We start from the raw sequence: 27,535 nt of genomic DNA, 5'->3' as shown, positions 1-27,535 counted from the left end.
CAAAACATGCTTCTCCCTTTTTTGAGCCATCACGACATTCTTTTATCTTCTGTAATGATTGGAGTATCCCTTTCTGCAGTTTATTAAAATTATCTTTGAATCTATCTTATAGTAAAACTCTCTGAGGGCAGAAACTGCACCTCATTCACTCCTGTAGTTCCTGATCTGCCTAATCCTCCCATGCATATATAACAGACACTTAATATTTATTTAGTAGTTAGGTGGATGAAGGAATATGCTCCTTCTTTACCCAAGGCTTCATACTCTCCATGTAACTTAGTTCATTCACTAAAGACCAAAGCCCCTCTCCCACCTCCTCAGAAAATTTTTTTTTAACGTTTATTTATTTTTGAGACAGAGAGAGACAGAGCATGAACGGGGGAGGGGCAGAGAGAGAGGGAGACACAGAATCTGAAACAGGCTCCAGGCTCTGAGCGGTCAGCACAGAGCCCAACGCGGGGCTCGAACTCACAGACCACGAGATCATGACCTGAGCCGAAGTCGGACGCTTAACCGACCGAGCCACCCAGGCGCCCCAGAAAATTTTTTATACCTACTACTTGACACTGTAAACAGGCTCATCTCCTAAAGGTAAGATTATTGAATAATGTAGAAAAAGGGCCCAAGTGGACATCAGCTTACTTGTGCTTAGCAGCAGCAACACTTTCATTATGGTGTATTCTTCAAAGGTAAGCTGCAGTCGAACAAACTGAAGGCTGATTTGGTGCATCCCCTGGCACAATTCGTACATGGCGGACTGATGCATCTTCTCTCTGCAAAGGAAATGAAGAAAATGTCTGAGAATACAAGGTTCATGATCAAACCCAGACTGGTGGCCCAAGGCAGCTTAATAAGAGATCTGACTCAGAGTTTTCCTTTGGAAAGGCTTCAACATGGAGCAGATACGTATTTGAAAGACAAGTTAGATTTCACACCGATTGGCAAACTGCTTCCAGGCCAACACTGCCATCCCATTTACTAGTACCCTGCAACCATGTATCAGAAGCACTGAAACCGAACTTTTTCGAAGGGTGGCATTATATAATTTTACGTCAAGAGTAAGGATGACTGTGTTGTGTTATATAGCAGAGAGGCCATTGTGATGTGGGGTAAAGCCCACAAACTTCTGTTCCTTTTCAGATACCAAGGGCTTATTAGCATTTTGATAAACTGTATTAGATGCTGTGAACACAGGACAGTGATGATCAGTCCTGTCTCCACATGGACCATCCTCGTGGAGGTCATGAAACACGACGGTTAACTGTTTGCAGCAGTACATTCCAGAAGGAAACTGGACAAAATTTTTAAATGTGAGAACCTTGAATAGAATCTTTCTGATAAAGGCAAAAAGCAAGATGGGGGTTTGGGGCAATATATGCACATTTTCATGGAAACAACCAATCTTCTCCCTCCACCAAATCCAAATGTTTCCCTAAACATCTACATTATGTAACAACAGAAGTCACCATTGTCCCTTTCCATGAGAAGTAAGCAAAGCATCAGTTCATTTTTAAGATTTTTCTTTCTCAAAGTTATAAATCTTTTGGGAGGGCCTGGGTAACTATTGCTTTATGATGACCAGAACTTAATAACTGAAAAAGAGACTATTAGTGAAAAATGGGAACAGACTTGACAAAGGCCAAAGAAACAGAAAAAAAAGGTCAATGATGGCTGATAGATTTCCAAGGGTGACTGATGGCAGGTAGGGGTCTGTGGGACAGCAACATTGCAATACAGCTCCCAGGATGCATTCCTGGGTTCCCCTCACTGGTAGAAACCCTTTGATCTCAACTCTGAAAGCCACCTGCACAGAACCCAAAATGGAACACAGAACATTTTCTCTCCATTATTATTGTATGTGTTTTGTCTCCCAGAAGCTGGAAGATATTCTTAATTAAATAGATGTTTTATTTTATTATTTTTTTTAACGTTTATTTATTTTTGAGACAGAGACAGAGCATGAACAGGGGAGGGGCAGAGAGAGAGAGGGAGACAGAGAATCTGAAACAGGCTCCAGGCTCTGAGCTGTCAGCACGGAGCCCGACGCAGGGCTCGAACTCACGGGCCGTGAGATCATGACCTGAGCCGAAGTCGGATGCCCAACCGACCAAGCCACCCAGGCGCCCCTAAATAGATGTTTTAAACACACACACACACACTACACACAAATAGCAGGAGCCTAGGCATCCACTATCCAGAACTAACAATGTAAATAAATGCTAATTTTTTTGGTCATATTTACTTCAGATCTTTAAAAATTAAACATGGCGGAGTTACAGCCTGCTCTGTCTTCCTTCTGGTTCCCATTCATCTTCCTTCAAGAAGGGCACTCGCGCACGTTGGGGGATCTACTATTTCCTCTCAGATGTGCATATTTTACTACCACATGTATGTATCTGTAAAAACAGCATACAGTACCTGATTTGTTTTATGTAAATTTGAGATATACACAACTTGTGCAACTTATTTTCATTCAATGTTGTAATTCTGAGATGCATCTACTTTAATACAGGTAACTGTAATTTAATTCATTGACACTGATGCAAGTTTTGTTTGTTTGAATATATTACAATTTACTTATCCATCCCACTGCCAATGGCCACTTGGGTTGTTTCCTCTTTATCACTATCATGGATGATGCCCAAGTTATATCTTGTGCATTAATCTAGGATACACAATGACAGCAGAATTGCTGAGTCACAGATCAGCACACATCTGCTGCTTCCATTCCAACCAGGAAGAGATAAGAATTTCCTTTTATTCCACATCCCTGGCAATACTTTTCAATATCTAATTTAAAATTTGTTGCCAATTGATGGGGGCTGAAAGGATAGTCCCATTGGTGCTTTTACTTGCATTCCCATTAACACCAGTCCGCTGAGCAGTTTTCAAATGCTTTTTGACCATTTGGGTTTCTTGTTTGGTGATGTGTCTCTCCATATCTTTATCCATGTTACTGTTAAGCTTTTTCCCCTTCTATCACTAAGCAACACTACCTTTATTCTTAGTATTTTTTTTTTGCCTTAGATTTTTTTTCTGATATTAATTTTGTTTCTTCCTTTCTCCTTTCTTGTCTCTTATTTTCTTCTGCTCTCTCTTTAGAATTTCCCTGGTAGACCCTAATTATATTTTACATGTCTCTTACCAACAGCAAAAAAAAAAAAAAAAAAAAAAAAAAAAAAAAAAAAAGGATTAAAAAAATCTGAGAGTCTGTGTATTTTAACAACTTAGTTTAATCTGTTTTCCTTTATCAAGGTTACTGATGTTTTACGATTTTTTTTCTATTACTCTAACTTTCCTCTTTTCCCTCTTTCTTGCCACTTTCCTTCCTTTTACTGAATTGATCCGGCTTAAAAAAAAAAAAAAAATCCCCCTTTGCAGGGTGCCTGGGTGGCTCAGTTGGTTAAGCAGTTATTCAGATTTCACCTCAGGTCATGATTTCACAGCTCGTGGGTTCAAGCGCTGGACGGGACAGGCTCTGTGCTGACAGCTCGGAGTGTGGGGCCTGCTTCGGATTCTGTGTCTCCCTCTCTCTCTGCCCTCCCCCCCACAACCTTGGGCTCTCTATCAAAAATAAACATTAAAAAAAAAAATCCCCCTGTGCTCCAGGAATGGATTCAGAAGGTACACATTTTATTTTTACTCTTTAATTATCATGTTGTGAAGTTGTATACTTAAAAATTGAAAGTTAATCCATAGCTTTTCCATGAGAAACACAGAAACAAGTAGAATACCTTTGGTCTACTGCTTCTAGTCCTCCATGTTACTGCTCTTTATAATTTACATTACACCGTTTTTCACATCTCCCCTGAAATCAGCCCATCTCTCTTCACACCCACATGACTGTCTGTCTCATTTTGATGTGTTTCTTTGGTCCCCATTGTTCCCTGTACTTCACTCCATCCTTCTGGGTTCGATTTCTTACATATTAAAGAATATTTTCTCATAATTCTTTCAATAGCGGTCAATCACTGAAAGTTCAAATCTTTCAGTCTTGATTTGTCTGAAAATGCCTTTATTTTACCTTCATTCTTTAAAAAGTTAGAAGGGCACCTGGGTGGCTCAGTCAGTTAAGCATCCGACTTCAGCTCAGGTCATGATCTCCCGGTTTGTGAGTTTGAGCCCCTTGTGGGGCTCTGTGCTGACAGCTCAGACCCTGGAGCCTGCTTCGGATTGTGTCTCCCTCTCTCTCTGCCCCTCCTCTGCTCATGCTCTGTGTCTGTCTCTCAATAATAAATAAATGTTAAAAAAAATTAAAAAGTTAGAGATTTTCCAGCTTGATACTTTCCCTCAATACGCTGAAGATAGTATTCCACTGTAGCCGGGCCTTAATAGCAGCTGCTTTGGGGAGATTTCTTGTTAGGCTAGTTGTCATTCTAATGCAGGTAGCCTCCATTTTCTCTCTGGTAACTTACCAAAAACTCCATTTATTTGATGCCTGCAGTTTCATTATGAAGGACCTAAGTCCTGCTCAGAACTCAATACCTTATTTGATTTGAAGATGTAGGTATTTCTTCAGTTCCAAAATGTCCTTCTACATTGTTTCTTCAAGTATCACCCCTATCCCTTTCCTGTTACTTTTTCTCTTTGGACTCCTATTCGCAGGGCCTTGGATCTTCTCATTATGTCTTCCATATCAACCTCCCTCTCATATTTCTATCTTTTTATCTCTCTGGACTGTAACTAGGTGATTTTCTCAGATTCACTTTCTAACTATACATATTTTTTGTGTGTCTGATATGTTTAATGTCTACAGTGTTTTAATGACAACATTTTTCATGTGTAGATGCCTAGAAATAACTACTTAGTTCTTCCTCAAACGTCTGTTATTTTCCATAAGGTACTTCTTACTTTGTGGTTATTATATATTCTTTCCCTAAATTACATCTTTACTTACTACATCCCTGAATACTTTTAACATGTGTGTTTCCTAGTTGCCGTCAGATTTTTTGGTGGTGGTGTTGAATTTACTGGGATGCTAATATGCGTGTCTGAGCACTGTTCTGGCCTGGGTGAATCCTCGGGGCATTGGCTTGTGGAAGGGACTCTGAGGGAAGTTTCAGCATTTATAACTGTTGGAGGTATAAACATTTCACTTGTTTTGGACCAGCTTTTATGCTAATGTCTTAGCTTACATGCTCTTTGCAAGACTTGTGTAGTTTAAATTTAGATTCCACATTTGATGTGATACAGGCTTGTGTTTCTTATGTCTTTCAGCTTCTCTGCCATGTTCCTGGGCTTGCTGGCTGGTGTGTTGAGTTTTACTGTCCTTATTAGTAGACAGTGAAATCTTTGCAGAGCTGTGGCTTTATACAAGAGCCTCCACTTTAGGCCCCAGCCTTGCCAGAGTCTATGTTCTTGTCTCCTGTTCGTGTCCTAATATCCACCCCCCCTGTCGAAAGCATTCATCTACATCCACTAGTCTGTGCGCCAACTATAGCTTTGGGTCCAAGTTAAACCACTCTGACTGTGAATTCCCTCTTCTTGCACCTGTTTGTTCCCCCTTTTAAGCTTGCCTATATATCTAAGACTTTCTTTTTTACTTAAAAAAAATTTTTTTGAATGTTTATTCATTTTTGAAAGACAGAGAGAGACAGAGCACAAGCAGGGGTGGGCGGAGAGAGAGGTTGGGGGGTGGGGGACACAGAATCCAAAGCAGGCTCCAGGCTCCGAGCTGTCAGCACGGAGCCCGACGCGGGGCTCGAACTCACGAACCGCGAGATCATGACTTGAGCTGAAATGAGATGTCCAACTGACTGAGCTACCCAGGCGCCCCTCTAAGACTTTCTTTTTTAAATGCAGAATTTCTATGTGCTTAGAGGAAAAAAAAAAGGCTCAATTCAGTTCCCCCTTATGATGATTATGATTCTTTTTTTTTTTTTAATTTTTTTTTCAACGTTTTTTATTTATTTTTGGGACAGAGAGAGACAGAGCATGAACGGGGGAGGGGCAGAGAGAGAGGGAGACACAGAATCGGAAACAGGCTCCAGGCTCCGAGCCATCGGCCCAAAGCCTGACGCGGGGCTCGAACTCACGGACCGCGAGATCGTGACCTGGCTGAAGTCGGACGCTCAACCGACTGCGCCACCCAGGCGCCCCTGATGATTATGATTCTTAAAGGCAGGATCCATGTCTGGCTAACCTTTCTGAATATTAAATAGAATATGAGAGCCAAGTGTCATGTGTCAATCTTTGCTCAATGTATGTTCTATGAATGAATGAGAGAGAGAAGGAAAGAAAAAAGTGAAGACAACCAAATGAAGATTTGCATATGATGATGCTATTAGAGCAAGATGATACTGAAAACTTACACAAAGCAAGATCAAATGTCTAGTAAGATAGATATGGCATTTGTGAAGTTCTTCAAAACTTTCTAAAAAAGAAAGAGGAGAGATTTAGGTTGTACAATGGGGTGGAGTGGATTACAAATCAGGATATCCATGGAATACAGCACAACATGCATTTGACACTATACAAGTTAAAAAGCAGACTCTATGCATTTGATTCCTCAGGCCACCTTGTGTTGGAGACAGCACAGACATCTTTGGCTTCACCTCAGAAGGGTCAGGAGATGTGCAGCCCATGAGCCCTTCCGGGTGCTGGCTTTGTGAGTCTGCGATGGTTCTGTTTCTGAGACCCAGACTTACTGCATGTCAAACTGGGATACTAAGAACAATTTCAACCTTGCAGAAATGTAGGAATCAACTATATGGGAATTCTTTTTTAACCTTTTAAAATTTTTTATTAATTTTTGAGAGAGAAAGAGAGAGACAGCATGAGTGGGGAAGGGCAGAGAGAGGGAGGGAGACACAGAACCCGAAGCAGGCTCCAGGCTGTGAGCTGTCAGCACAGAGCCTGATGCAGGGCTCAAACCCACAAACTGTGAGATCACAACCTGAGCCGAGGTCAGACACTGAACCGACTGAGCCACCCTGGTGCCCCTGGAAATTCTTAAATTATAAAGTACTGTACAACTCTTATATTCTTTTGTTTTTTTGGTATAAGAGAACAAAATGCTTTCTGAGAGACCCAAGATCATTTTGCCTAAAACAAACCAAGCAATAATCAAATTTTTAAAATGAATTTATAGGAAAATAATATTGTATTATCGTGATTATTTCTACATGTAGGTTGATAATGCAGAAAAACCAGAGAGTGCTGATTTTCAGGAAGGTGAAAGGAACGTGCCTGGAGAAGAACTTGAGGACTAAACACCTCCGTGTTCAAGTGCTTCTGTTCTCAGATGTGTTGACAAAACATCCATGCACAGATTTAAGGTTAAAGAGAGACCTCAGATTCTACCAGAAGACAGATTAGAAGATCAATGTGTGCACACCTAAAGAAAGCATTTATTTTTATTTTTATTTTTTTGCCTTTCAGTCTGAACAGCATCTCCTTAACTCCTTCTTGAGGTATTATTATTACCTGAATAACCTCCGTGGTCTTCGTAGCTATCATGCATGGGCTGCCTACTGTACACCAAGGCTAAACTTATTCTTGCCAATTCTCACGATGCCCTGTGAAGAATGATCTCATGCTCATGATAAGGAAATGCAGGTACACGATGCAGCCCGGAGCCAACCCCAGGTTTTCCATCTCAAACTCAGGCCGTTTATCTCTCTCCGCACTTGCCAGTGGCCCAACAGTTTTTAGCTGTTTTCTCCAGAGCATCTCTTCACAACTATGAAGAGATATTTGGTACCTCATATGTTTTGTTATTACATACGCTCATTTGTTTACCCTTTGCCCTCCATTATGTGGGAAGATTTTGTGTTTACAAATGCCGCTGCTGTTTCCACTGCATGAAATTGAGTTCTCCAAATGAAGAGTACCAGGTACTCAATATAGCTTGAAATCTCAAGAAAATAGGCCATCTTGAAAACACATTTTACAGCACATCATTTTTGCACAATTAGATTAAATGCACAGAAATGTACATCCACAGAAGCTGAAACAAGGACAATCTTTTTGGCATGATATTGGTATTAATTTTACAATATTACTTCACAGAAATACTCTTTGCTACGTGCTTTTATTCATTTTATAATCTTACCTCATTTTCAGTAATGTAAAAATACATGAGCAACTTTGGGGAAAAGACAAAATTTGTATAATGCTCCTAAAACATAAAAGTAAATGCAAAAGTCACCCTTGAACACTGAACCAATATAAAGGCAGTAAGAGATTACTGATGTCGGCAACATCCTTGTACTAAAGTGAATGTCAGGACTGAGTAACTGACAGCCTTCTCCACAGTGGGCACATGTCATCCGTTTATAAACATCTCATTTGCAGAACAGAATGAACTCTATTTTTGGATAAATAAATACAATAACCAAAATGGGCATAGAGACCCTGTTCCGATTCCAAAGACCTTGGGATAAAATCGACAAGAATAATAGTACTAAAATATTTTTTAAAAAACACTTCAAAAAGATAAAAGAAATATTTCAATAGTTTTGCAAACTTGTAATTTTCTCAAACTAAGAAACCAATTTTATTCAGAGCTATAACTTCATCTGGTTCTCTCTTAGAACGTCCATAAAATCATATGGTCATTTGGAAATAGTTTTAAAATATTAAAATAATCTAATGTCTCCAAACCTGATTAATAACTTGGAACAAAAGTGAATAATTCAAGAGTTAGAAAATATTTTTTTCCTGGCTTTTTGAGAGAATTTGAGGTTGAAAATGGAATTCACTTTCATGATAACAGTGGGAATTAGAAAAAGTCCCATTATAATCAGAGTATTAAAGACATTCACAATTTAAATGATTCATATGCCAGTTGCCTGCTTTTAATTTAGTAAATAATCGAAACAACTTTTGTGTCTATAGGACCCATGCCTTCTTGCCATTATTATGTTAACAGTATTGCCTTATTTTACATTATGAGGATAGTCCTTTGAACCTATTGGCCACTGGCCATTAAGGAACACTCTTGTTTTGGTATTCAAGTATCGGTTTACCAAGACACTACTAAAAAAGTATATGAAAAGCTTAGTCATTCAGTTATCTGGAGGTCTATCTGGAGGCAGTTGATTTGGGAAATTACTGACCCAAACTAAATGCAATCCTGGAATCATATTTATCTTCTGTTCTGTTACAGGTAAATATTTGATAAGCGCAAGCTACAAAACATTCCAAACTATGGGCATCTGCAGAATTCAGGAGCTCTAAGTATTAGCCCGAATGTCTCCTGTGACTTCTCATGCTGTGGCTATCTACAGACAGAACACAAGCTAACTTCTACTTAAAGAATCTTTGCAGAAATTTAAAGCAAGGTCTCAAAGAGACATTTGTACACCCGTGTTCACAGCAGCATTATTCATAATACCCAAAATGTGGAAGCAGTCCAAGTGTCCCTAGACAGATGAATGGATAAACAGAATGTGCTATTTCCATATAATGGAATATTACTCAGCCTTAAAAAGGAAGGATATTCTGACAGATGCTACAACATGAATGAACCTCGATGATATTCTGTTAGGTAAATAAGCCAGTCACAGAAAGTCAAATACTGTGTGATTCCACTGATATAAGGTATGTGGAGCAGTCAAACTCACAGGAACAGAACGTAGAACGGCTATTCCCAGGGGCTTGAGGAAGGAAGGAACGAGGACTTATTTACCTAATGTGTGAATATACTTAACATTAGTGAACTATAGAGTTAAAAAGGGTTATGTTGGTAAATTTTATGTTATGAGTATTTTTATCACAATTGAAAATATTTCTATTAGAAACAAAAAGGCTTCTCTGCAGCCCATGATCCTATCTGCTGTACTTTGATTGAGATTAAGAAACTAGGATGTGCATTTAATTAAGTAGCTTCTCTTAGGGTTCGGGCTTTTCATTCATTCTTCTTCTTTTATAATATATAAAATAATCTCTTTTCTTCTCGGTTTCTGCTACTTGCCTTTCACCTTTTTGTGTCTTGATGGATTTTTAGTCTTACTGTATATACTTTTACTGCAGGCTGTGCTAAATGTTTTTTAAAAGCAGTAAGAGTAAAAATTCTTTAATAAACCATAATTTCAGAAAGTCAGTCAGAAACACTTCCTCAAAGGTCTGTCTGTTGTAGTTCTGGTACCCTGAGGGAGAAGGGAAAATACAACTACCTTTATCACTCTTTTCTCTTTCCAAGAATTTACATTTAATAAACATAATCCCTTCACATTGGCTGGTTTTATAAGTGCCAAAGCATAAAAGGTCCCCAGCTCTTTCAACTACAGGAGTCTATGAAAGGTACAGTGACATTTTTTAACTTACAATTCTTTAGCAATATTGCACTAAAGTGTACCCTGGTCACCTAAATACCTTTCAGGGGTGTCAAGCATCACTTTATTTAGTAAGGAGCTACAAAAATGAACTTTTCACGTTAGCCCATGGATTAAGCAACAGGCAACTCTCATCACTTCGAAGGCACGTATTCTTCTGGATAATCATCTGTGGTTGATTTTTGTATGTGTGTAGATCCCAAATTACGCCAGTGCTAAATAAATATCTGGTAGCCACTGAGAACAGGTAAATCCAATGGATTTCACACACTGTGAGTTGCTCGTAAAATATAGATACCAACAACACCCAGCAAGGCTCATTCAGGGCCAGGCTCCCTGGAGCCTCAAGACTTCACAAGCAAGTTTGCTAACATTGTTCTTACTTCTGTAAGTTGCCCCTAGGAATGTGTGTGTGTATTACATTGTAATACTGTCAGTCTTACACAGAGAGTGAAATAATTTCAGTGGTGTGGTGCACGCACAATCACAGCCGATCTGAAAGACCAGACCTTACATCTGATGCTGCAAACCACATTATTATGTCCAAATAAATGTAACATCGTGTTAAGTGGTCAGTGTTAACAGATGGTCCCTGTCTTAGGCTTGTTATTTCCCTAAAAAATAACATGCAGAAACAGGTTCCCCCCTCAACCTTAATTAAAATAAAAATGAACTCAATTTGAAGATCCAAATCATTCCAGTGTATGATATACATTTTTTTTCATAGTCTTACCAGATTTTTCCTTAACCGATGAACAAGATGTATCCATAAAAGGACCATTAGGCTAGCTGCAGTTCTGATGTCTGTTATAGTATTTACGTTACTTATTTACAGCCAGGGCAGAACTCAGTCACTTTCGTCTAGGAATTGCTGGAGAATGTTGCTTTTCTGGACTAGTGAGCCAGAGAGTGGTATCCCAGTGGTCTTTATGACATTCATCAATTCTCTATTAATTGTACACGGCCAACTCTAGTAAGAGTTAAAAGCTAACTCAGTGTTTTGTTTGTCACCTTAAGTGACGTTCCAGAAGGGATGTGTTTTTCTAGAAGTACCCTTGAACCTAAGCATCACAAATGGCCACTGACTTCAGTAGATGTTACACAGATCAAATCATATTTGACAATCTAAAAACTGAGAAAGGGCTTGGCTACATGACCATAATTTGCTACTGATAGTCCTAGAAATCATGAAAAAAATTCTTTTCACCATATATTTTAGGTACAGTTTTTTGTAAAACACTCTTTGTACCTTAGGTTTTAAAATACTTACATAGCACAATTTCTTTTGGTACAAGGACACATATTTGTGGTACAGGAAAGAAAACAGGAAGCTATAACCCACTGTGAAAATTTCCTCTTACCTGCTATATTAAGGTTAAAATACCCAATAGCATGCTTAGAGCCTCATGAGCACTTAATAAAATGCAAACCATGTTAAGATTTAACACCTCAATTGCTCGACACATAGAAAGGATACAAAAAACCAATATTCTCTGGTAAAGGATTTTTAAAAAAATTATCAAAGTCTCACTTTTGTAGGATGTAGACTTTAAGACTAAATTTCTGCAGATTTAATGATATGCAGACCACAGATGTTCCAACAGAAGACAGAAAACCTTCAGTGAGCTATTACTGCCTCAAACCGGGACACTTTAGGTACAGACTTAAAGACACGGCTTAATTTCAATAAACGACCACAGTTTCCTCACTTGTGAAAAGGAGCCGTAAAAAGGCTAGATTCCTCCTTGATAACCACTGAATTTCAAGAATGTCAACAAAGTTCATTGCTGAATTCAGGAGTGTGGCTAGACTATTGTGTGGGTAAAGGGTGACAGCAAAGCACTTTTCCTAGTACAATAAAAGATTTGTATTAAGTCGCAACTTATGGAGTCATGGTCTTCTTGAAGCCAAAGTCACATTATTCTAGCTACAGACCTGGCCCAGGTTATAAGGAAGGACATTTACTCCGATAAAGCCCAGGTGTTCAGTTAGGCTTCCAAGGTAACAGCAGAGTGTGGCTCACACAGAGGTGCCCGCCAGTGCGCGCGTGGTGAGAGTGGGGCTGCAGAAGGCAGAAAGCAACTGTGCTCGCATGACAGGACCGCGGACTCCTCTTTCTACCTGCAAAGTCTTACTGTGCAAGAAGAAAACAGCCGAACCCCCAGAGACTGTTACCACAGACACTACTCAATTCATTAATCAAACTGGGTCCTATAAAATGTTTTCGGGTGCCATAGTTTTGGAAGAAAGGTTTTTTTGTTTTAGAGTTTGAATCTTTCTAAAAGCTGGTAAGTCATCTGCCTAAATACTAATAAAAAAAGATGATGTTCAACTCAATTAATTTATTAGACATTAGCCACGTGTCCTTTCTTATTATTCTGAACATCTGTCACAAAGCAGATTTTGTTCAGGACATTATGAACAACTGCATCATTCATGACTGGGTGAAGTGAGTATAACACTACCAGGCCACTATGCCCATAGTGACATCTGTTTCCTCTGTAAAACAGCAACACTGAAACCATACTACACATGTGCAAGAAGTGACATGAACACAACGCTTATTCAAAGCACAGCCTAAATATTTCTCATCTTCTTTACCCACTTGCAGAAAACTGCTAGTCAAGATAGCTGAGTACAGCTGATGTTCCTAACCTTCCCTTATACTCTGAAATTCTATGAACTTCCGAACATTCTCTAATCAGAACAAAATGGCCATGCAGTCTTTAATGACAAATGATTTTGGGGGGAGTTTTTGGGTTCATCTACCAGAGCATGGAGGGTAGAGGCCGATGCTTCAAAAGCAGGCAGGACCCCATTCCCAGCCAGACACTGGGCCTCACAACCTGGTAAGAGACTGTGATTCGAACCCCTCCCTCACTACTGCTCAGCACAAAGGGCTGGGGGTGGGGCCGGGCAGCCAGTTGACAGCAGTGTTTTTCTGCAACAAGTACAAAGGATAGTGGTCAGGAAGGATATAAAATATAATAAAAATCAGAAAAGCAAAGTCACTTCTTCGAGTAGCTTCTGGAACAATTTCAATGATTTTAAGACTAAGACCAAGACCAGGATGGGTGGAACGTGAGTGAAAAAGCTTCCCAGTTTGGGTTACCACTCCAAAGAAGAGAGCAAGAAAGGTCATATTGAAGTGAAACAGCAACTTTGTTCTTTCTGTTTTTCTTCCCCCTGCAAAGGTGTATGAAAACCTGAACACATCTCGTTTCAGAACTTGAAAATTGCTCAGAAGGTAGATCTTAAAAATTCTCATCACAAGATGGGGTGCCTGGACGGCTGCCTCAGTCGGTTAAGTGTCTGACTTCAGCTCAGGTCATGATCTCAGGGTTTGTGGGTTCAAGCTCTATATCATGCTCTGTGCTGACAGCTCAGGGCCTGGAGCCTGCTTCACATTCTGTGTCTCCCTCTCTCTCTCTGCCCCACCCCCACTCATGCTATCTCTCTCAAAAATAAATAAAACATTCAAGAAAATTAAAAAAAAAATTCTCATCACAAGAAAAAAACCTGCATTAACTATGGTGACAGATGTTAACTAGACTTACTGTGGTGATCGTTTGCAATATGTGCAAATATCAAATCATGTTGTACATGAAACTAATACAATGTTACATGTCAATTATGTCTCAACTTAAATACTAAGCTGACATCGGGATGTAATATTTTTATTTGATAGATGAGACGCAGTGAAGGGCTGGAGAGCCACAGGGGGACGAAGACAGAGGAGAAAAAGAGGAAGAGAAAAATTGGAAGAAGCAACGGTCACGCAGAAGTGGAGGGACGAGACAAGACACACAAAAACAAAAAGCTGCGGAGGGAAGGAGATGGGGGAAATCAGAACTAACGAGATGAAAAGGAGAGTGGGAAAGAGCCCCCTCCATTCTTTTTTTTTTTTTATAAAAAAAATTTTTTTTTAACGTTTATTTATTTTTGGGACAGAGAGAGACAGAGCATGAACGGGGGAGGGGCAGAGAGAGAGGGAGACACAGAATCGGAAACAGGCTCCAGGCTCTGAGCCATCAGCCCAGAGCCCGACGCGGGGCTCGAACTCACGAACCGTGAGATCGCGACCTGAGCTGAAGTCAGACGCTTAACCGACTGAGCCACCCAGGCGCCCCAAGAGACCCCTCCATTCTGAAGTGTGAGTCCACAGCTCTTCCTGACCTATGAGCAGTTGGAGAACTTCAGCTGTGAACTTCAGAGACTCACCCCCTTTCCTGCTCAGCTACAGTTCCTCACCTGTGGACCGTAAAGCGTTGTCTTCACTGTGCCCATCCAAATTCTCACCCTCCTTTGGAGGCCGACTCAGGTTTTAAAATTATACAGTCCCACTAGGCAGCTTTCTTTGATCACTTCAGCCCAGGAGAATCACCTTCACTTTAAACTCCTGGAGCACCCAGGAACACCCCTCTTAAATAAAACTTGTCACTTGTCATGTGGTCTTCGTCCTGTTGGGCCACTACACATATGTCTAGGTCTTAATTCACAAACCACACCATAAAATATTCCAGAGAATGGAAACTCTGTCCTTACAACAGCCATGGTGGTGCTTTGCATATTGTAGGTATTCTCCATATTTATTAATAACTCATGAAATCCAAGTCTTTGTTAATCATTTTTTTTTAGCTAAACAATTAAGAGATTTAAATTTCACTTTAGGGGAAGTGGTTAGGATATTCACTTATATTGTCCTTCCTTTTTTAAATTTATTTTAAAAATTTTATTTATTTATTTTTTTTCAACTTTTTTTTTTTTATTTATTTTTGGGACAGAGAGAGACAGAGCATGAACGGGGGAGGGGCAGAGAGAGAGGGAGACACAGAATCGGAAACAGGCTCCAGGCTCCGAGCCATCAGCCCAGAGCCCGACGCGGGGCTCAAACTCACGGACCGCGAGATCGTGACCTGGCTGAAGTCGAACGCTTAACCACTGCGCCACCCAGGCGCCCCTTATTTATTTATTTTGAGAGAGAGAGCGAGAGACGGAGACGGGGGGGGGGGGGGCAGTGAGCACAAGGTGGGGAGGGGCAGAGAGAGAGGGAGAGAGAGAATCCCAAGCAAGGCCCTATGCTAACAAGGTGGGGCTTGAACTCACAAACTCTGAGATCATGACCTGAGCTGAAACCAAGAGCTGGATACTTAATTGACTGAGCCACCCAGGTGCCCCTGTTTTAATTTCTAATACGGGTAAATACCAATAGCTATAACTTATATAAACAAAAGCTCTAAAAGCACCAGCTCATCATCCTTCAAATTTCCCCTCTAAACCACTTGACTATTAACTGCCTTTGTACCCTACATAGTATGCATGTAAATGGAGATACTACAGACTGAATGTGTGTCCCCCCCACTCCCCAAATTCCTATGTTGAAGTCCTAAACCTTACCAAGGTGATGACAGTACAAGGTGAGCCTTTGGGGAGTAAACAGGTTTAGATGAGCACAGTCCCCAAGATGTGGTGGGAGGAGAGGACGAGGAGGACGAGGAGGACGAGGAGGACGAGGAGGACGAGGAGGACGAGGAGGACGAGGAGGACGAGGAGGACGAGGGGGAGAAGAAGAAAAAAGCAGCAGCAGAAGCAGCAACAGAGACCCCAGAGCTTTTTCTTTGCACCACATGAGGAGACAGTAAGAAGGCACCATCTGTGGGGCGCCTGGGTGGCTCGGTCAGTTAAGCGTCCAACTTCGGCTCAGGTCATGATCTCACGGTCCGTGAGTACAAGCCCCACGTCGGGCTCTGTGCTGACAGCTCAGAGCCTGGAGCCTGTTTCAGATTCTGTGTCTCCCTCTCTCTCTGCCCCTCCCCTGTTCATGCTCTGTCTCTCTCCGTCTCAAAAATAAATAAACGTTAAAAAAAAAATTAGAAGGCCTCATCTGCAAGCCAGGAAGAAGGCCTTCATAGAACATGACCATACAGGTACCCTGATCTCAGACTTTCAGCTTCCAGAACTGTGAGAAATGAATGCCTGCTGTTTAAGCCACCCAACCTGTGGCATTTTTGTTACAGCAGCCCAAGGTGACTGAGACAGAGAGTGGCATTATACCTGTAGCAAAAAGGAAATTAGGAGTTTATCTACTAATAATTCCTCTGATTCTATTGAGACAGTGGTCATTTCAAGGTGGGGGAAGCACAGATGATGGGCCTTTAAACGATGGTCGCCACATCTGTAAATGTGGACCCTGTCTGGGGCAGTACGCCTACTACAGAAACACAGATGAGCTTTACTAAGAAGGCTGAAGGTCACCAACTATGGCCGTCTCTTTTTTCTTTTCCTTCCCTACTAGTTTTTTCAGAAAAGTATCAATCCCAGAACCACCCCTCAAAAATTAACCTCTTCAGAGCCCTCCAAGTACACAACTCTATTAATTTGCTTAGGGTTCATAGGTGGAAGTGAGGGATTAAAACCAAATCATCTGTCATGTACGATACGATAAAAATGGATAATTATGTGGCTCGGTTTTGGTTCTAGAACTGTTTAGAGATGCAAGTTCAGTGAATACTTTGTATATCAAGACACATTCAAGTGTTCTCTTCCTACAACCTAGAGGAGCATGATCAAAGACACCATCTGTGTCTGAGGATGACACAGACGTCCTCTGTCACAGGATGACCTGTGTCAAGGGAGGAAGCCTAGTGCTCTCCTTTGTTTTGTAACTGACTAAGCCATTCCTCACCACCTGCCCCAATCCTGCAATAATAATCACTGCATTGAAATTAAATTTTTTAAAAAATAAATTCACTCTAGTGGTTTTATTTTCTATTGAAAGGAGGAATATTTTTAGCTGGAGAGACCAAAGTCCTTGGGCATGTTGATTGAAATAAAAAGCAACATGCTAGCATTAGCCACACTAACTAAGCCTTTTACAGATAACATGTCATATTAAACTGTTTCTGACTTTTATTCAAAATAAAAAACCGCTCCCTCTAGTTATTCAGATTAAAGCTTAGACATGTTTCTTGCATCATTATTACTCTGTGCAGTCTCTGTATGATTCCGTATGGCTTAAACAGTGCATTCTCTTTGCAGTTTCTTTTGTTTTAATTTCATACTAAACTGGAAATTTCCCAGTTTCATTAACTATCAGGAAATTTCTCAGGTACGCTACAAGAAGCAACATGTAAGAAATATTAATATATAACAATGTTCCTGAAGTAAAATTTGAAAGAACCCTACAAAAATGAATCCTTTTCATGAAGTTCACACGCCAAGCCCTAAGAGCACTGCAGAGTAAACCTGTATCAGGGATCTTGCATCTGATGCTTGTGCTAGAAAGAGTACTTATTAACAAACCAAAAATAGCCACCAAGTGCCAATTATGTAAAAAGCATTTTGCTAGACATTAAGGAAAATTTTTTCAAGTATACTTTCTGTGCTCTAGAAATTTACAGTGTATCTGGAGTGAAAATGTATATAAAACACAAAAAGCAGCAAACAACTGATACAGAAGAAAGTAATATAGATAAAAGGTTTTTAGGGTGCCTGGGTGGCTCAGTTGGCCCAAGACCAACTTTAGCTCAGGTCATGATCTTGTGGTTCACGAGTCTGAGCCCTGTATGGGGCTCTCTACTGTCAGCACAGAGCCCGCTTTGGATCCTCTGTCCTCTTCTCTTTCTCTGCCCTTCCCCTGCTTGTGCACACATGCTCTCTCTCAAAAAAATGAACATTAAAAAAAAAAAAAAGAAAAAGAAAAGAAAAGAAAAAAAAGGTTTTGGGGGAAAAAGTCCCTTCTGATTTTGAAGGGAAGAGAAGTCATTAGAGAGGAGGCATCCTTTGGGTTGGGCTTGAGGGAGAGAAACGGAAAATGTTAGCAAAGGCACGGCAGTGGAAAGATAGGACTAAGAGAAGAGAAAGGTTAATTTGGTTCACACAGCATTTATGCAAAGAAGCAGCAGGGAATAATGCTGAAAATAGCATTTTAAAATTAATTAGTTTATCAAGCACTTACTAATGCCAGACAGTATTCTAGGTGCTGGGTATGCAAAGATAAACCAAACAGGCCTTCCCTCCCTGAGTCTATATCATGCAGGCAGGAGACCTACTACAAAGAAAATAAATGTGTGATATAATGGGGGAGGGACTGACTACAGGAGTCTCCCTAGATCTGGTGGTCGGACTTCTGAATAAGAAATATTTGAGCTAAGACAAGAAGGTGAGAAAGGACCATCCTCCTGCACAGAGCAAATAGCGTGTATAAAGGGGGCCTGAGTCAAGAGTGGACTTAGATCCTTTAAAGCACCACCAGGAGGTCAATGTGGCTAATCAAGGGTGCTAGTACATCCTCTGAGAGAATCCAAACTGCACCTTATCATTTTAAATACCACTTTTTCGTGGTTGTTTACAAGGATGATGGTATGCCACCTGAGCCATGGGGACACAGCAGGTGGGACTTCTTCATGCTGCCTCCATGTTTTCCACCACCCCACCCACCTACCATTAGAGTGTGAATTCCATTTGTTCCCTGTTGTTCCAGTGCCCAGAACAGTGCTTGGTGTATTGAAGTCACTCAGGAAATATTTGCTAAATGGACTGAATAAATATCACATATCTCCTTCACCCAAGAGCAGTCCAAAATGAAAGGCAGGGTTTGGGGAAAAAGAAGACGTGTCGAGGAGTGAGTTAGAAAGTCTACCTATGGTGCCAGTCCTTATAGGACTCTTCAGTGTTCTCACCCTTCTCAGGTGAGCGTGGTCCCCGGCCCCTACGTGTTCACCTTGGGAACTTTCTTTGATGAGCAGGAACTCAGCAGGAGCATCCATAGTGGTTACCCATTTATTTAAGAACTTCTCTCCTCTAAACTCCTTTTCTGGAAATGTCTGCAAGTAACTCTTTGCTCCGACTTTACCTCCTATCACTGTGGTAGGTTGATTATGGGGAGGAAAAGCTGTTTTTAAAAGAATCAAAAAAAAAAAAAAGAAGGGAAGAAATACCCCTTGTTTTGAGTTCTGTACCTACCTTTCCTCTGCTCCCATATAGGACTAGATGATTATCTCTCATTTGTAGCTTATAAGATCTCCTCAGGTTTCACTGTACCTTCCCCTAGACTTCCCTCTGCCTAGTCACCTTCAGGTGGGACAGTGTCTTCCACACCTGAACTTTACGCAAAAGAAAGGTAATTCCATTCTGTCATGTTTCTGCACCTTGTAGACGAGGATTCACCATTTGCTGACTTGTGACATTGTTTTTCTCTATTTAGGAGTGTCAGACTCCTGAGTGAAGAGGGCCAGGTGCAAACAGCAGGGAGTGGTGGGAACCATGGGGGGAAGGGCAGTGCAAGCACCATGGAAAGGGGGAGCTTCAACTCCCGTCCAACACACAAAATGGCCACACCATTCTGCTGCAGACTCTGGCCCTCAAACTGGCAGGACAGGGCCTGGTTTCCACAGGGTCCGAGGGAAAGATAAGGCACACTTTTTCTTCTTTCAAAGTTTATTTCCTCATACTGACCAAATGGAGATTTCCAAATAGAGAAAATCTCAGAAGGCTGCTGGTTTTTCAGACAGGAGGAAGGCATGCCTGTGTGTGTGTGTGTGTGTGTGTGTGTGTGTGTGTGTGTGTAAGACAGGCACAGAAAGAGAAGGAGATGGAGAGGGAGGAAGGAAGGAGGGGGGAGCAGAAGGAGGAGGAGGGAGGGGAGAGGGAGTGGAAGGAAAAGGGAAAGGGTGGAGGTCAGATACTGGAAACTACACAGAACAGTGCCCCAGTGAGCACAGGGGAAGTAAGAAATCCTGTCTGAAAGCAGCAGAAGGGGAACAGAAGAGGGAAGAGCCACTGGGGAGAGAGGAGGAAAAGCAAATGCAGCCAGTAAAGGGGAAGCTTATCCAGGCTCACCCCACTTCCCTGGCTCCTCTCACCAGAACTCCTGTCCCTCATCCATCACTGGCTCTCAGCTGGAGCAAGGGTCCAGGCACAGAATCCACCTCGAGTGGCTCAGGAATACTGACCATGATGCCTTGGGAGGTGTGGGTGGGGCATGCCATGTTCTAACTCCATCTGTGCCTGCCTTCATGAAGACACCCTAACAATAATGACACGGCCTTGGAACACACGGCCGGGGTATGAGCCAGGCCTATTAGAGCTTTAGGACCTTAGGTGCAGAGGGTCCTTGAGAGCACTGGGGAGGGCCCCTCACTAAGGACAACTGGACTATGGCAGCACAGTGGCCCCCCTGGGGATACAGCAGGGACAGGCAGCACTCCATGAAACAGACAATGACTGATAACTGAGTTTGTACTTCCCTCCTGGTACTGCCATCACACAGCCGGGGTGCGGGAGTGGCGGGGGTTCATCTTCCATCACTAAGGAACTGAGGCTAATGCATCTGTCTGGCATACTCAGGGCCCTCACTCGGAAAGGTCCAGAAAGTGGTACCCAGACTTAAACTCTTGCTCCTACCAACAGTCTCTGAACCAAAAATACATACATACGTACGTACATACATACATATATACGTACATAAATGGTTCAGAACCACAGTCAAAGATCATTCAAAAAACATTTCTTGTTGGGCTACCACTTGAGGGAATGCAAGCATCCTTTTATTTATTTTTTTTAATTTTTTTTTTTAACGTTTTTATTTATTTTTGAGACAGAGAGAGACAGAGCATAAACAGGGGAGGGGCAGAGAGAGAGGGAGACACAGAATCGGAAGCAGGCTCCAGGCTCTGAGCCATCAGCCCAGAGCCCGACGCGGGGCTCAAACTCACAGACCGTGAGATCGTGACCTGAGCTGAAGTCGGACGCTTAACCGACTGAGCCACCCAGGCGCCCCTTTATATAGTTTTTTTTTTTTTAATTTTTTTTTTTTAACATTTTTATTTATTTTTGAGACAGAGAGAGACAGAGCATAAACGGGGGAGGAGCAGAGAGAGAGAGGGAGGCAAGCATCCTTTTAAATATACTTTTAATTCTAAAATACTGGCCACGACTTAAAACATAGTGGTAACACTAAATCTGCCTTTCAGAAATTAAAAAAAAAAAAAAATTGGAAGAAATTTCATTACAGGCTTAAATGGGAGTTTTAATATGTGTACTGAATTGATAAGAAATTTGAATACTTGCAGCTATCTGTAGCAATATATGATGAGCTGTTTCAAGGTACAATTGAATAATTAATCATTTAATACATATTTGAAAAGTTTTGCATTTATAATAAGAAAAGTTCTATGCTAATTTAAAGTATTAACTCCTATCTTCACCCCAATGTTTAATAAAAAAATATTGGAAAGAATGTTTTCCTTAATTATTCCTTGCTCCCCACCTTTCTTCCAACTCCAATAAAGCCAGTACACAGCTGAAGATAAGATCTCTGGTAACTTTCAGATCTGTTTCACAGGTGAAGGCAAACACAAAGGATCAACCTTAAAATTTTGTTCACCATTTTAAACGTAGCAAAGCCTCTGTTCATGAAAACTGCACCCCCTATCATACTTCTTTATCATAAATGTCATCCTCATAATTAGCAATGATAACTTAGAAAGTGTCTTCCAGACTGATTAATAAATAGATTGTTTGGTTCATTTGTTCAATAATTCATTTATTTGGCAAATATTTATAGAGTTCCTCCTTTGCCTTGGACACTAGGCCTATGCCAGGTGCTGGAAATTAAAAACCAATTAAGACAAAGTTCGTGATTTCATTGAGGAGGTACCAGTGAAACAAAGTGGGGATACAGATACCTGAAAAAGAGCTGCCAGTGCAGGTGAGAGGTAGCCTAAAACAGTGAGTGGGAGAGCAAGGTGGGATCACATCACAGCATTCTAGCCTCAGCTGAATGGCGTATATTACTCCCTTACACAAAATGCCAGTGCCTTACTTCACTTGCTGGAAGGGTATGGCAGTACAGGAACTGGCTGAGGGAAGTATAGGGACACGTTCAGCAGACATGAATGTGCAAAGTGTTGGCAGGTGACCAGTGACACGTGCTTCCAATTTTGTGGTTCACTTCTCCAGTTCACTCAGATCACATGGCATCTAACGTTAGTAGCCATACTGTCTCTCTTGAAGCCCTCACTTTTCTTGGGATCTGTGATGTGTAGCACTTCCCTGTCTTGCTTCCTTTAACCACTGCCTCTAAAATGAATTCAAAATTTGTATCTTCAGCTGGCTCCTCTCTTTAGGCTTCAGATGTCTATAATAACTGCTTATTTGGTATCTCTTCTTGAATAATTGGAAGGCAATTCAATCTTATGTTCAAAACTGGCCTCATACAACACGCCCTACCTCTTCCCCTCCAAAGTCTGGTCCTCCACCTTTGCTCCCGTATTCCAGGGAATGACACCAAATCCTACCTGGCACTGAAGGTGAAGGCCTGGAGGTCATCCCCGACACCCACTACTTCCTCCCTTCCATTCTCTACCTGAATGTGACCACCAGTGATTCCTGTTGATTCTGCCTTTCACATCCTTGCATTTCCCTCTATGTCCCATCATCACACTGTTCTGAATTGAGTTCCTTCCTGCCACTGGCTTTGCACATGCTGGTCCCTCAGTCTAGGTCAGCTTCCCTCCTCCTGGACTCCCTACACCTGGTTCACACTACTTTAATCAATCCCAGGGAAGGCTTTCCTGACTAGATCAATACCTCCCATTAACTGCCCTTAAAGTACTTTCCCTTTCAATACTTGGAATTGGAATTTGAGGATTCTCAGGTCAATTATCTGTCTACCTGATTAGACTGTCTGTTCCACGAGACGTGGACTATATACATGTATTTTCCCTATTTGAGAAACACCACTCAGAACATGGGCGGCAGTTAGTAAGTATTCCCTGAATGAATGTAGGATGAAGCAGGAGTGTGCATTCAGACTTTAGTTGCAGGCCATTCTTTCTAACCTAGTAGTCTCCCGAAAAAAACACAGGTTCTATGACAGAGTCACTCACCAAGCTCTTTTTGTTGGCGTGATCTCATCAAAAGGCTGTATGTCATTTCCGAATGTTTTCTGAGAGGCACTTCTCCCCCTTCTCAACTTTGAAAAACACAGGCCTCCCCTGCTCTGTAGTTGAGAGAAAACTAGAGAACTCTAGGTTGGGGCTGAGGTCAAAGTTTGGAGAACAGGGACAAAATTTTCAGTCTAATAATTATATAATAACATGTAACTGTTTATAACATTGGAAAGCAATATTTGTGTTTCCATTTTGTCTTGACTTTTTGGGTTTCTTATTTATTTCCCAAATGCTTTAATTACATTAATTTAGATTTAAAATATAAGCTGCTTTCCCCTAAATCTCATTTGTTAAAAAGGATTCTTACAATTCTGTACTTTTTTCAGAATCTGTACACTTGGACATGTGTGTACTATTACAAATTAACAGAATACACCATACGCATAGGCAATAAAAGAAAACAAAGATAAATTGCACTTCATTAAAATTAAAAACTCTAATTTTAAAGGGGTACTATGAAGAGTGAAAAGACAACCCACAGAATGGGAAAAATATACAAATTGTATCTCTGAGAAGAGTTTAATATCCAGAAAACATAAAGGCTTCTACAACTCAAGAACACAAAGACAAACAACCCAATTAAAAATGACCAAGAGGACTTGAATAGACATTTCTCCAAAGAAGATCTACAAATGGCCAATAAGCTTATGAACCGAGGCCCAACATCATTAGTCATTAGGGAAATGCAAAGCAAAACCACAATGAGATACAACTTCACAACTACTAAGAAATAAGTCAGAGAAAGACAAATGCTGTATGATATCACTTATATGTGTAATCTAAAAAAGGCTCACTTGTAAAAACAGAGAGTACAATAGTGGTTACAGGGGCGGTGAGGGGGAGGGAACAGGAGAGATGCCGTTTTAAGGGTATAAACCCGCAACTAGTAGATAACTAAGTTCTGCAGGTTTAGTGTACAGTATAGTGAATGTATAAAATATTATATTATAATCCTCAACCTTGCAAATGGACTAGATCTTAGTTACCCCTACCAAAAGAAAGAAAAGAATTATGTGCCTTGATAGAGGTACTAAGACGGCTACAAGGGCAATCATATTACAATATATAAATGTATCAAATCAACAGGTACACCTTACCTTTACTCAATGTTATATGTCAATATATTTCAAAAAAAATCCCACCCCAAGACATTTTATACCTAATAGTATGGCTATTAAAAAAAAAATAATAACCCAAAAACAGAAAATAAGTGTTAGCAAGGATGTGGTGAAATTGGAACTCTTGTTACATTGCTGGTGGGAATATAAACACTACAACTGCTGTGGAAAACAGTATGGTGTTTCCTCAAAAGGTTTTGTTTTGTTTTGTTTTTTTTACTTTTTAATGTTTATTTATTTATTTTGTGACAGAGCGAGAGCTAGTGGGGGAGGGGCAGAGAAAGAGGAGAGAGATAATCCCAAGCAGACCCCGCTCCATCAGCGCAGAACCCAGTGAGGGATTCTGTCTCACAAACCATGAGATCATGACCTAAGGTGAGATCAAGAGTCGGCCGCCCAACTGATGGAGCCACCTGGGTGCACCTCCTCAAAAGTTTAACACAGAATTACAATATGCTCCAGAGATTCCACTCCTAGGTATATACCCAAAAGAAATGAAAGCAGGGACTCAAACAGATACTTATACACAAATGTTTATAGTAGCAATATTCACAATAGCCAAAGGTATAAACAACCCACGTGTCCATCAACAGATGAATGGATAAATAAAATTGTGGTCAATGTTCTCTATTTGGTAAAAATAAATAAGGCAGTTATAGTCTATAAAGTTGCAAATACTGAATGAGTGACTACTGAACTGCTCCTCCTAAGGGTAATAGGTTCTCGAGAGCCACTGGTCACCTTTATCAACCAATTTATATATAATCCTGTTTTATGTGCATTTCTGTTTAAGCACACCTTATTAATATATATATATATTATTATTATTATATATATATGCACACATATATACACATATATATACACACACACATATATATACATATGATTCATAACACTGAACTTACAGCCAACAGCACTATAACTCATGCCTAAGAGAAGCTTATCTAAGACCTGTATTTTTTTTCCCTAAGGCACATCATAGCCATCTTGCTTTAGGAACACTAGATAGCACTTTAGCACTATGCTTAGAGATCATTTTAAACAATGAAATCACCAAAAGACAGCACAAAAATGCAAAAAAAAAATCCCACATGGTACTAAGTAGACCATGAAAAGGCCACTTGTTCACAGTAAGAGGGCTGAAACAAAAAGGCAGAGAGTCTCAGCTGAAATGTACACGCTGGGCAACTCTAATTTATTGCTGCTCTGGGCACATCTACGAAGGACTATGGGAGTGCTCTGAGTATGGACTTTGGGGTTACAAAGAAATGTAGTCAGAAGGTCAGTTCCCAAATACAGAATCTACAAACAATGAGGACTGATTCTATATATAATGGAATAATAGCCATAAAATGAAATTCTGGTACATGCTACAATAAGAGTGACCCTTGATAACATGAGTCTTAAGGGAAATAAGCTAGACACAAAAGGAGATACATACTGTATGACCCTACTTATAGGGAACACCTAGAAGAGGCAAACTCATAGGCTAGAGGTTATGAGGTGTTTGGGGGAGGGAAGACTGTGGAGTTACTGTTTAATGGGTTGAAAGTTTCTGTCTGGGATGATGAAAGTCCTGGAGACGGACAGCGGCGATGGTCGCACAACCCTGTGAATGTAATTAACGCCACGGAACTATACACTTAAAAATGATTAAAATGGAAAAATTTTAAGTTGTATGTATTTTATGAGAAAAACTTCTAATAGATGTGCTAAATAGGACTGAACGGATCATTTAAAACTCCTGTTAAAGTCAAATGGAGACATGCTGGATGGCCCGAGTAGCAATTCTTATTTACCCACACTTCCATTTAAAGCAAGGACCTTCTGGGATGCCTGGGTGGCTCAGTTGGTTAAGCCCCTGAGTTCGGCTCAGGTCATGATCTCGCGGTTTATGAGTTCAAGTCCCATGTCAAGCTCTGTGCTGACAGCTCAGAGCCGGAAGCCTGCTTTGGATTCTGTGTCTCCCCCTCTCTCTGCCCCTCCCCACTCACACTCTGTCTCTCTTTCTCAAAAATAAATAGTAAAAAAAAATTTAAAGCAATGACCTCCCTTAATGTGTTTTTCTTTTGGTTTATAGACCATATTAAAAAAAAAAAAGCCTTGCTATATAATAATATCAGCTGATTAATGAGGAACACAAGTAAATGAAAATGTGCATGTCGGTTGTTTAGCCTTGCTTCACTCTTTTGGTGAAAAATTATGTGCAGTAGAAGTATTCTTTCTGACTAATCACCAAAAGGAGGGTCACCTTGGGAACCAACGGTGGATGTTCCCAATTTATACTGGGATGAAATGGTCTTGGTGACATGCCATACTTGAGTGAACTGGACTTCCTAGGTAAGCTGCTCTGGTACCATTTAGATATCTCGGCACTATGTGTCCACTATCAATCTTTTGCATCACCAACCTATTTCTTATGCGCTTCCTTCCTTACCAGAACCCCCTATTTTCCTATCTCTAGACAGAGCCATCTGTTAGAATACCGATGTGGTTACTATCATAATTCAAATGTTCCTTTTTATTTTAGGTATTTCTTGACCCAACAATTACAAAGAAGCACTGCTGGAAACAAACATATGCAAAATGTGCTAACGCGGAATGAGAACGGCATTGAAATGTAAACGTAACATAGGAAGGAATTCATGGCCAAAGAAATATCTCTTACAGTTCTTTTGATCTTTTAAAATGCGTCATAAAACTAAAAACGTTTCACTACAGAACAACATTTCGGCTTCTTTTATGATTGCAAAGAAGGATAATTATGATTGTCATGAAAACACATTGAGCAGCTGTACACTGTTAACAAAAGAACCACTGTACGAATGCATATAAAAATTGACACTTCATACATTCACATTTCCTAGAAATTAGATAGTCTTCTCAACTGGAGTAGATACCAAAAGAGACTGTTTTCTATTAATCGTGGCTTTGTACCAGTCAAGTTTTTAGAGCCAACTGGATCATCTTTCTTTTGGGACAATTCCCACATATTATATGAGATCTATATAAACTGATTTATATATACTCAGACATGTGCATTATAATTTTGCAAAAAGCAATTTTTAAATTCTTAAATGATAGATTTTCTACTCTTAAAAATGCTAGTGTCAGTGGATTCTTTCACAAATATACATATGATTTATGTTTAGAAATCATAAAAAAAAAAGCATAACAAATAACT

General features: G+C 40.5%; 1 protein-coding gene across 4 annotated transcripts in view; it reads right to left on the bottom strand.

Moving 5' to 3' along the window:
* The window catches only part of NR3C2 (nuclear receptor subfamily 3 group C member 2), a 358,647-nt gene that overhangs the window by 48,670 nt on the left and 282,442 nt on the right, over window positions 1-27,535 (bottom strand). For all 4 annotated transcript variants that reach the window (XM_058721206.1, XM_058721208.1, XM_058721205.1 and 1 more), the window contains exon 7: window positions 643-773. In XM_058721206.1, the coding sequence (XP_058577189.1) occupies window positions 643-773 (131 nt within the window). The remainder of the gene's footprint in view (window positions 1-642; window positions 774-27,535) is intronic.

This window comes from Neofelis nebulosa, chromosome 3 (assembly GCF_028018385.1).
Source record: "Neofelis nebulosa isolate mNeoNeb1 chromosome 3, mNeoNeb1.pri, whole genome shotgun sequence".
Taxonomy (NCBI): Eukaryota; Metazoa; Chordata; class Mammalia; order Carnivora; family Felidae; genus Neofelis; species Neofelis nebulosa.
The sequence above is the reverse complement of the archived record's forward strand: the minus strand, read 5'-3'. Positions and strand labels throughout refer to the sequence as shown.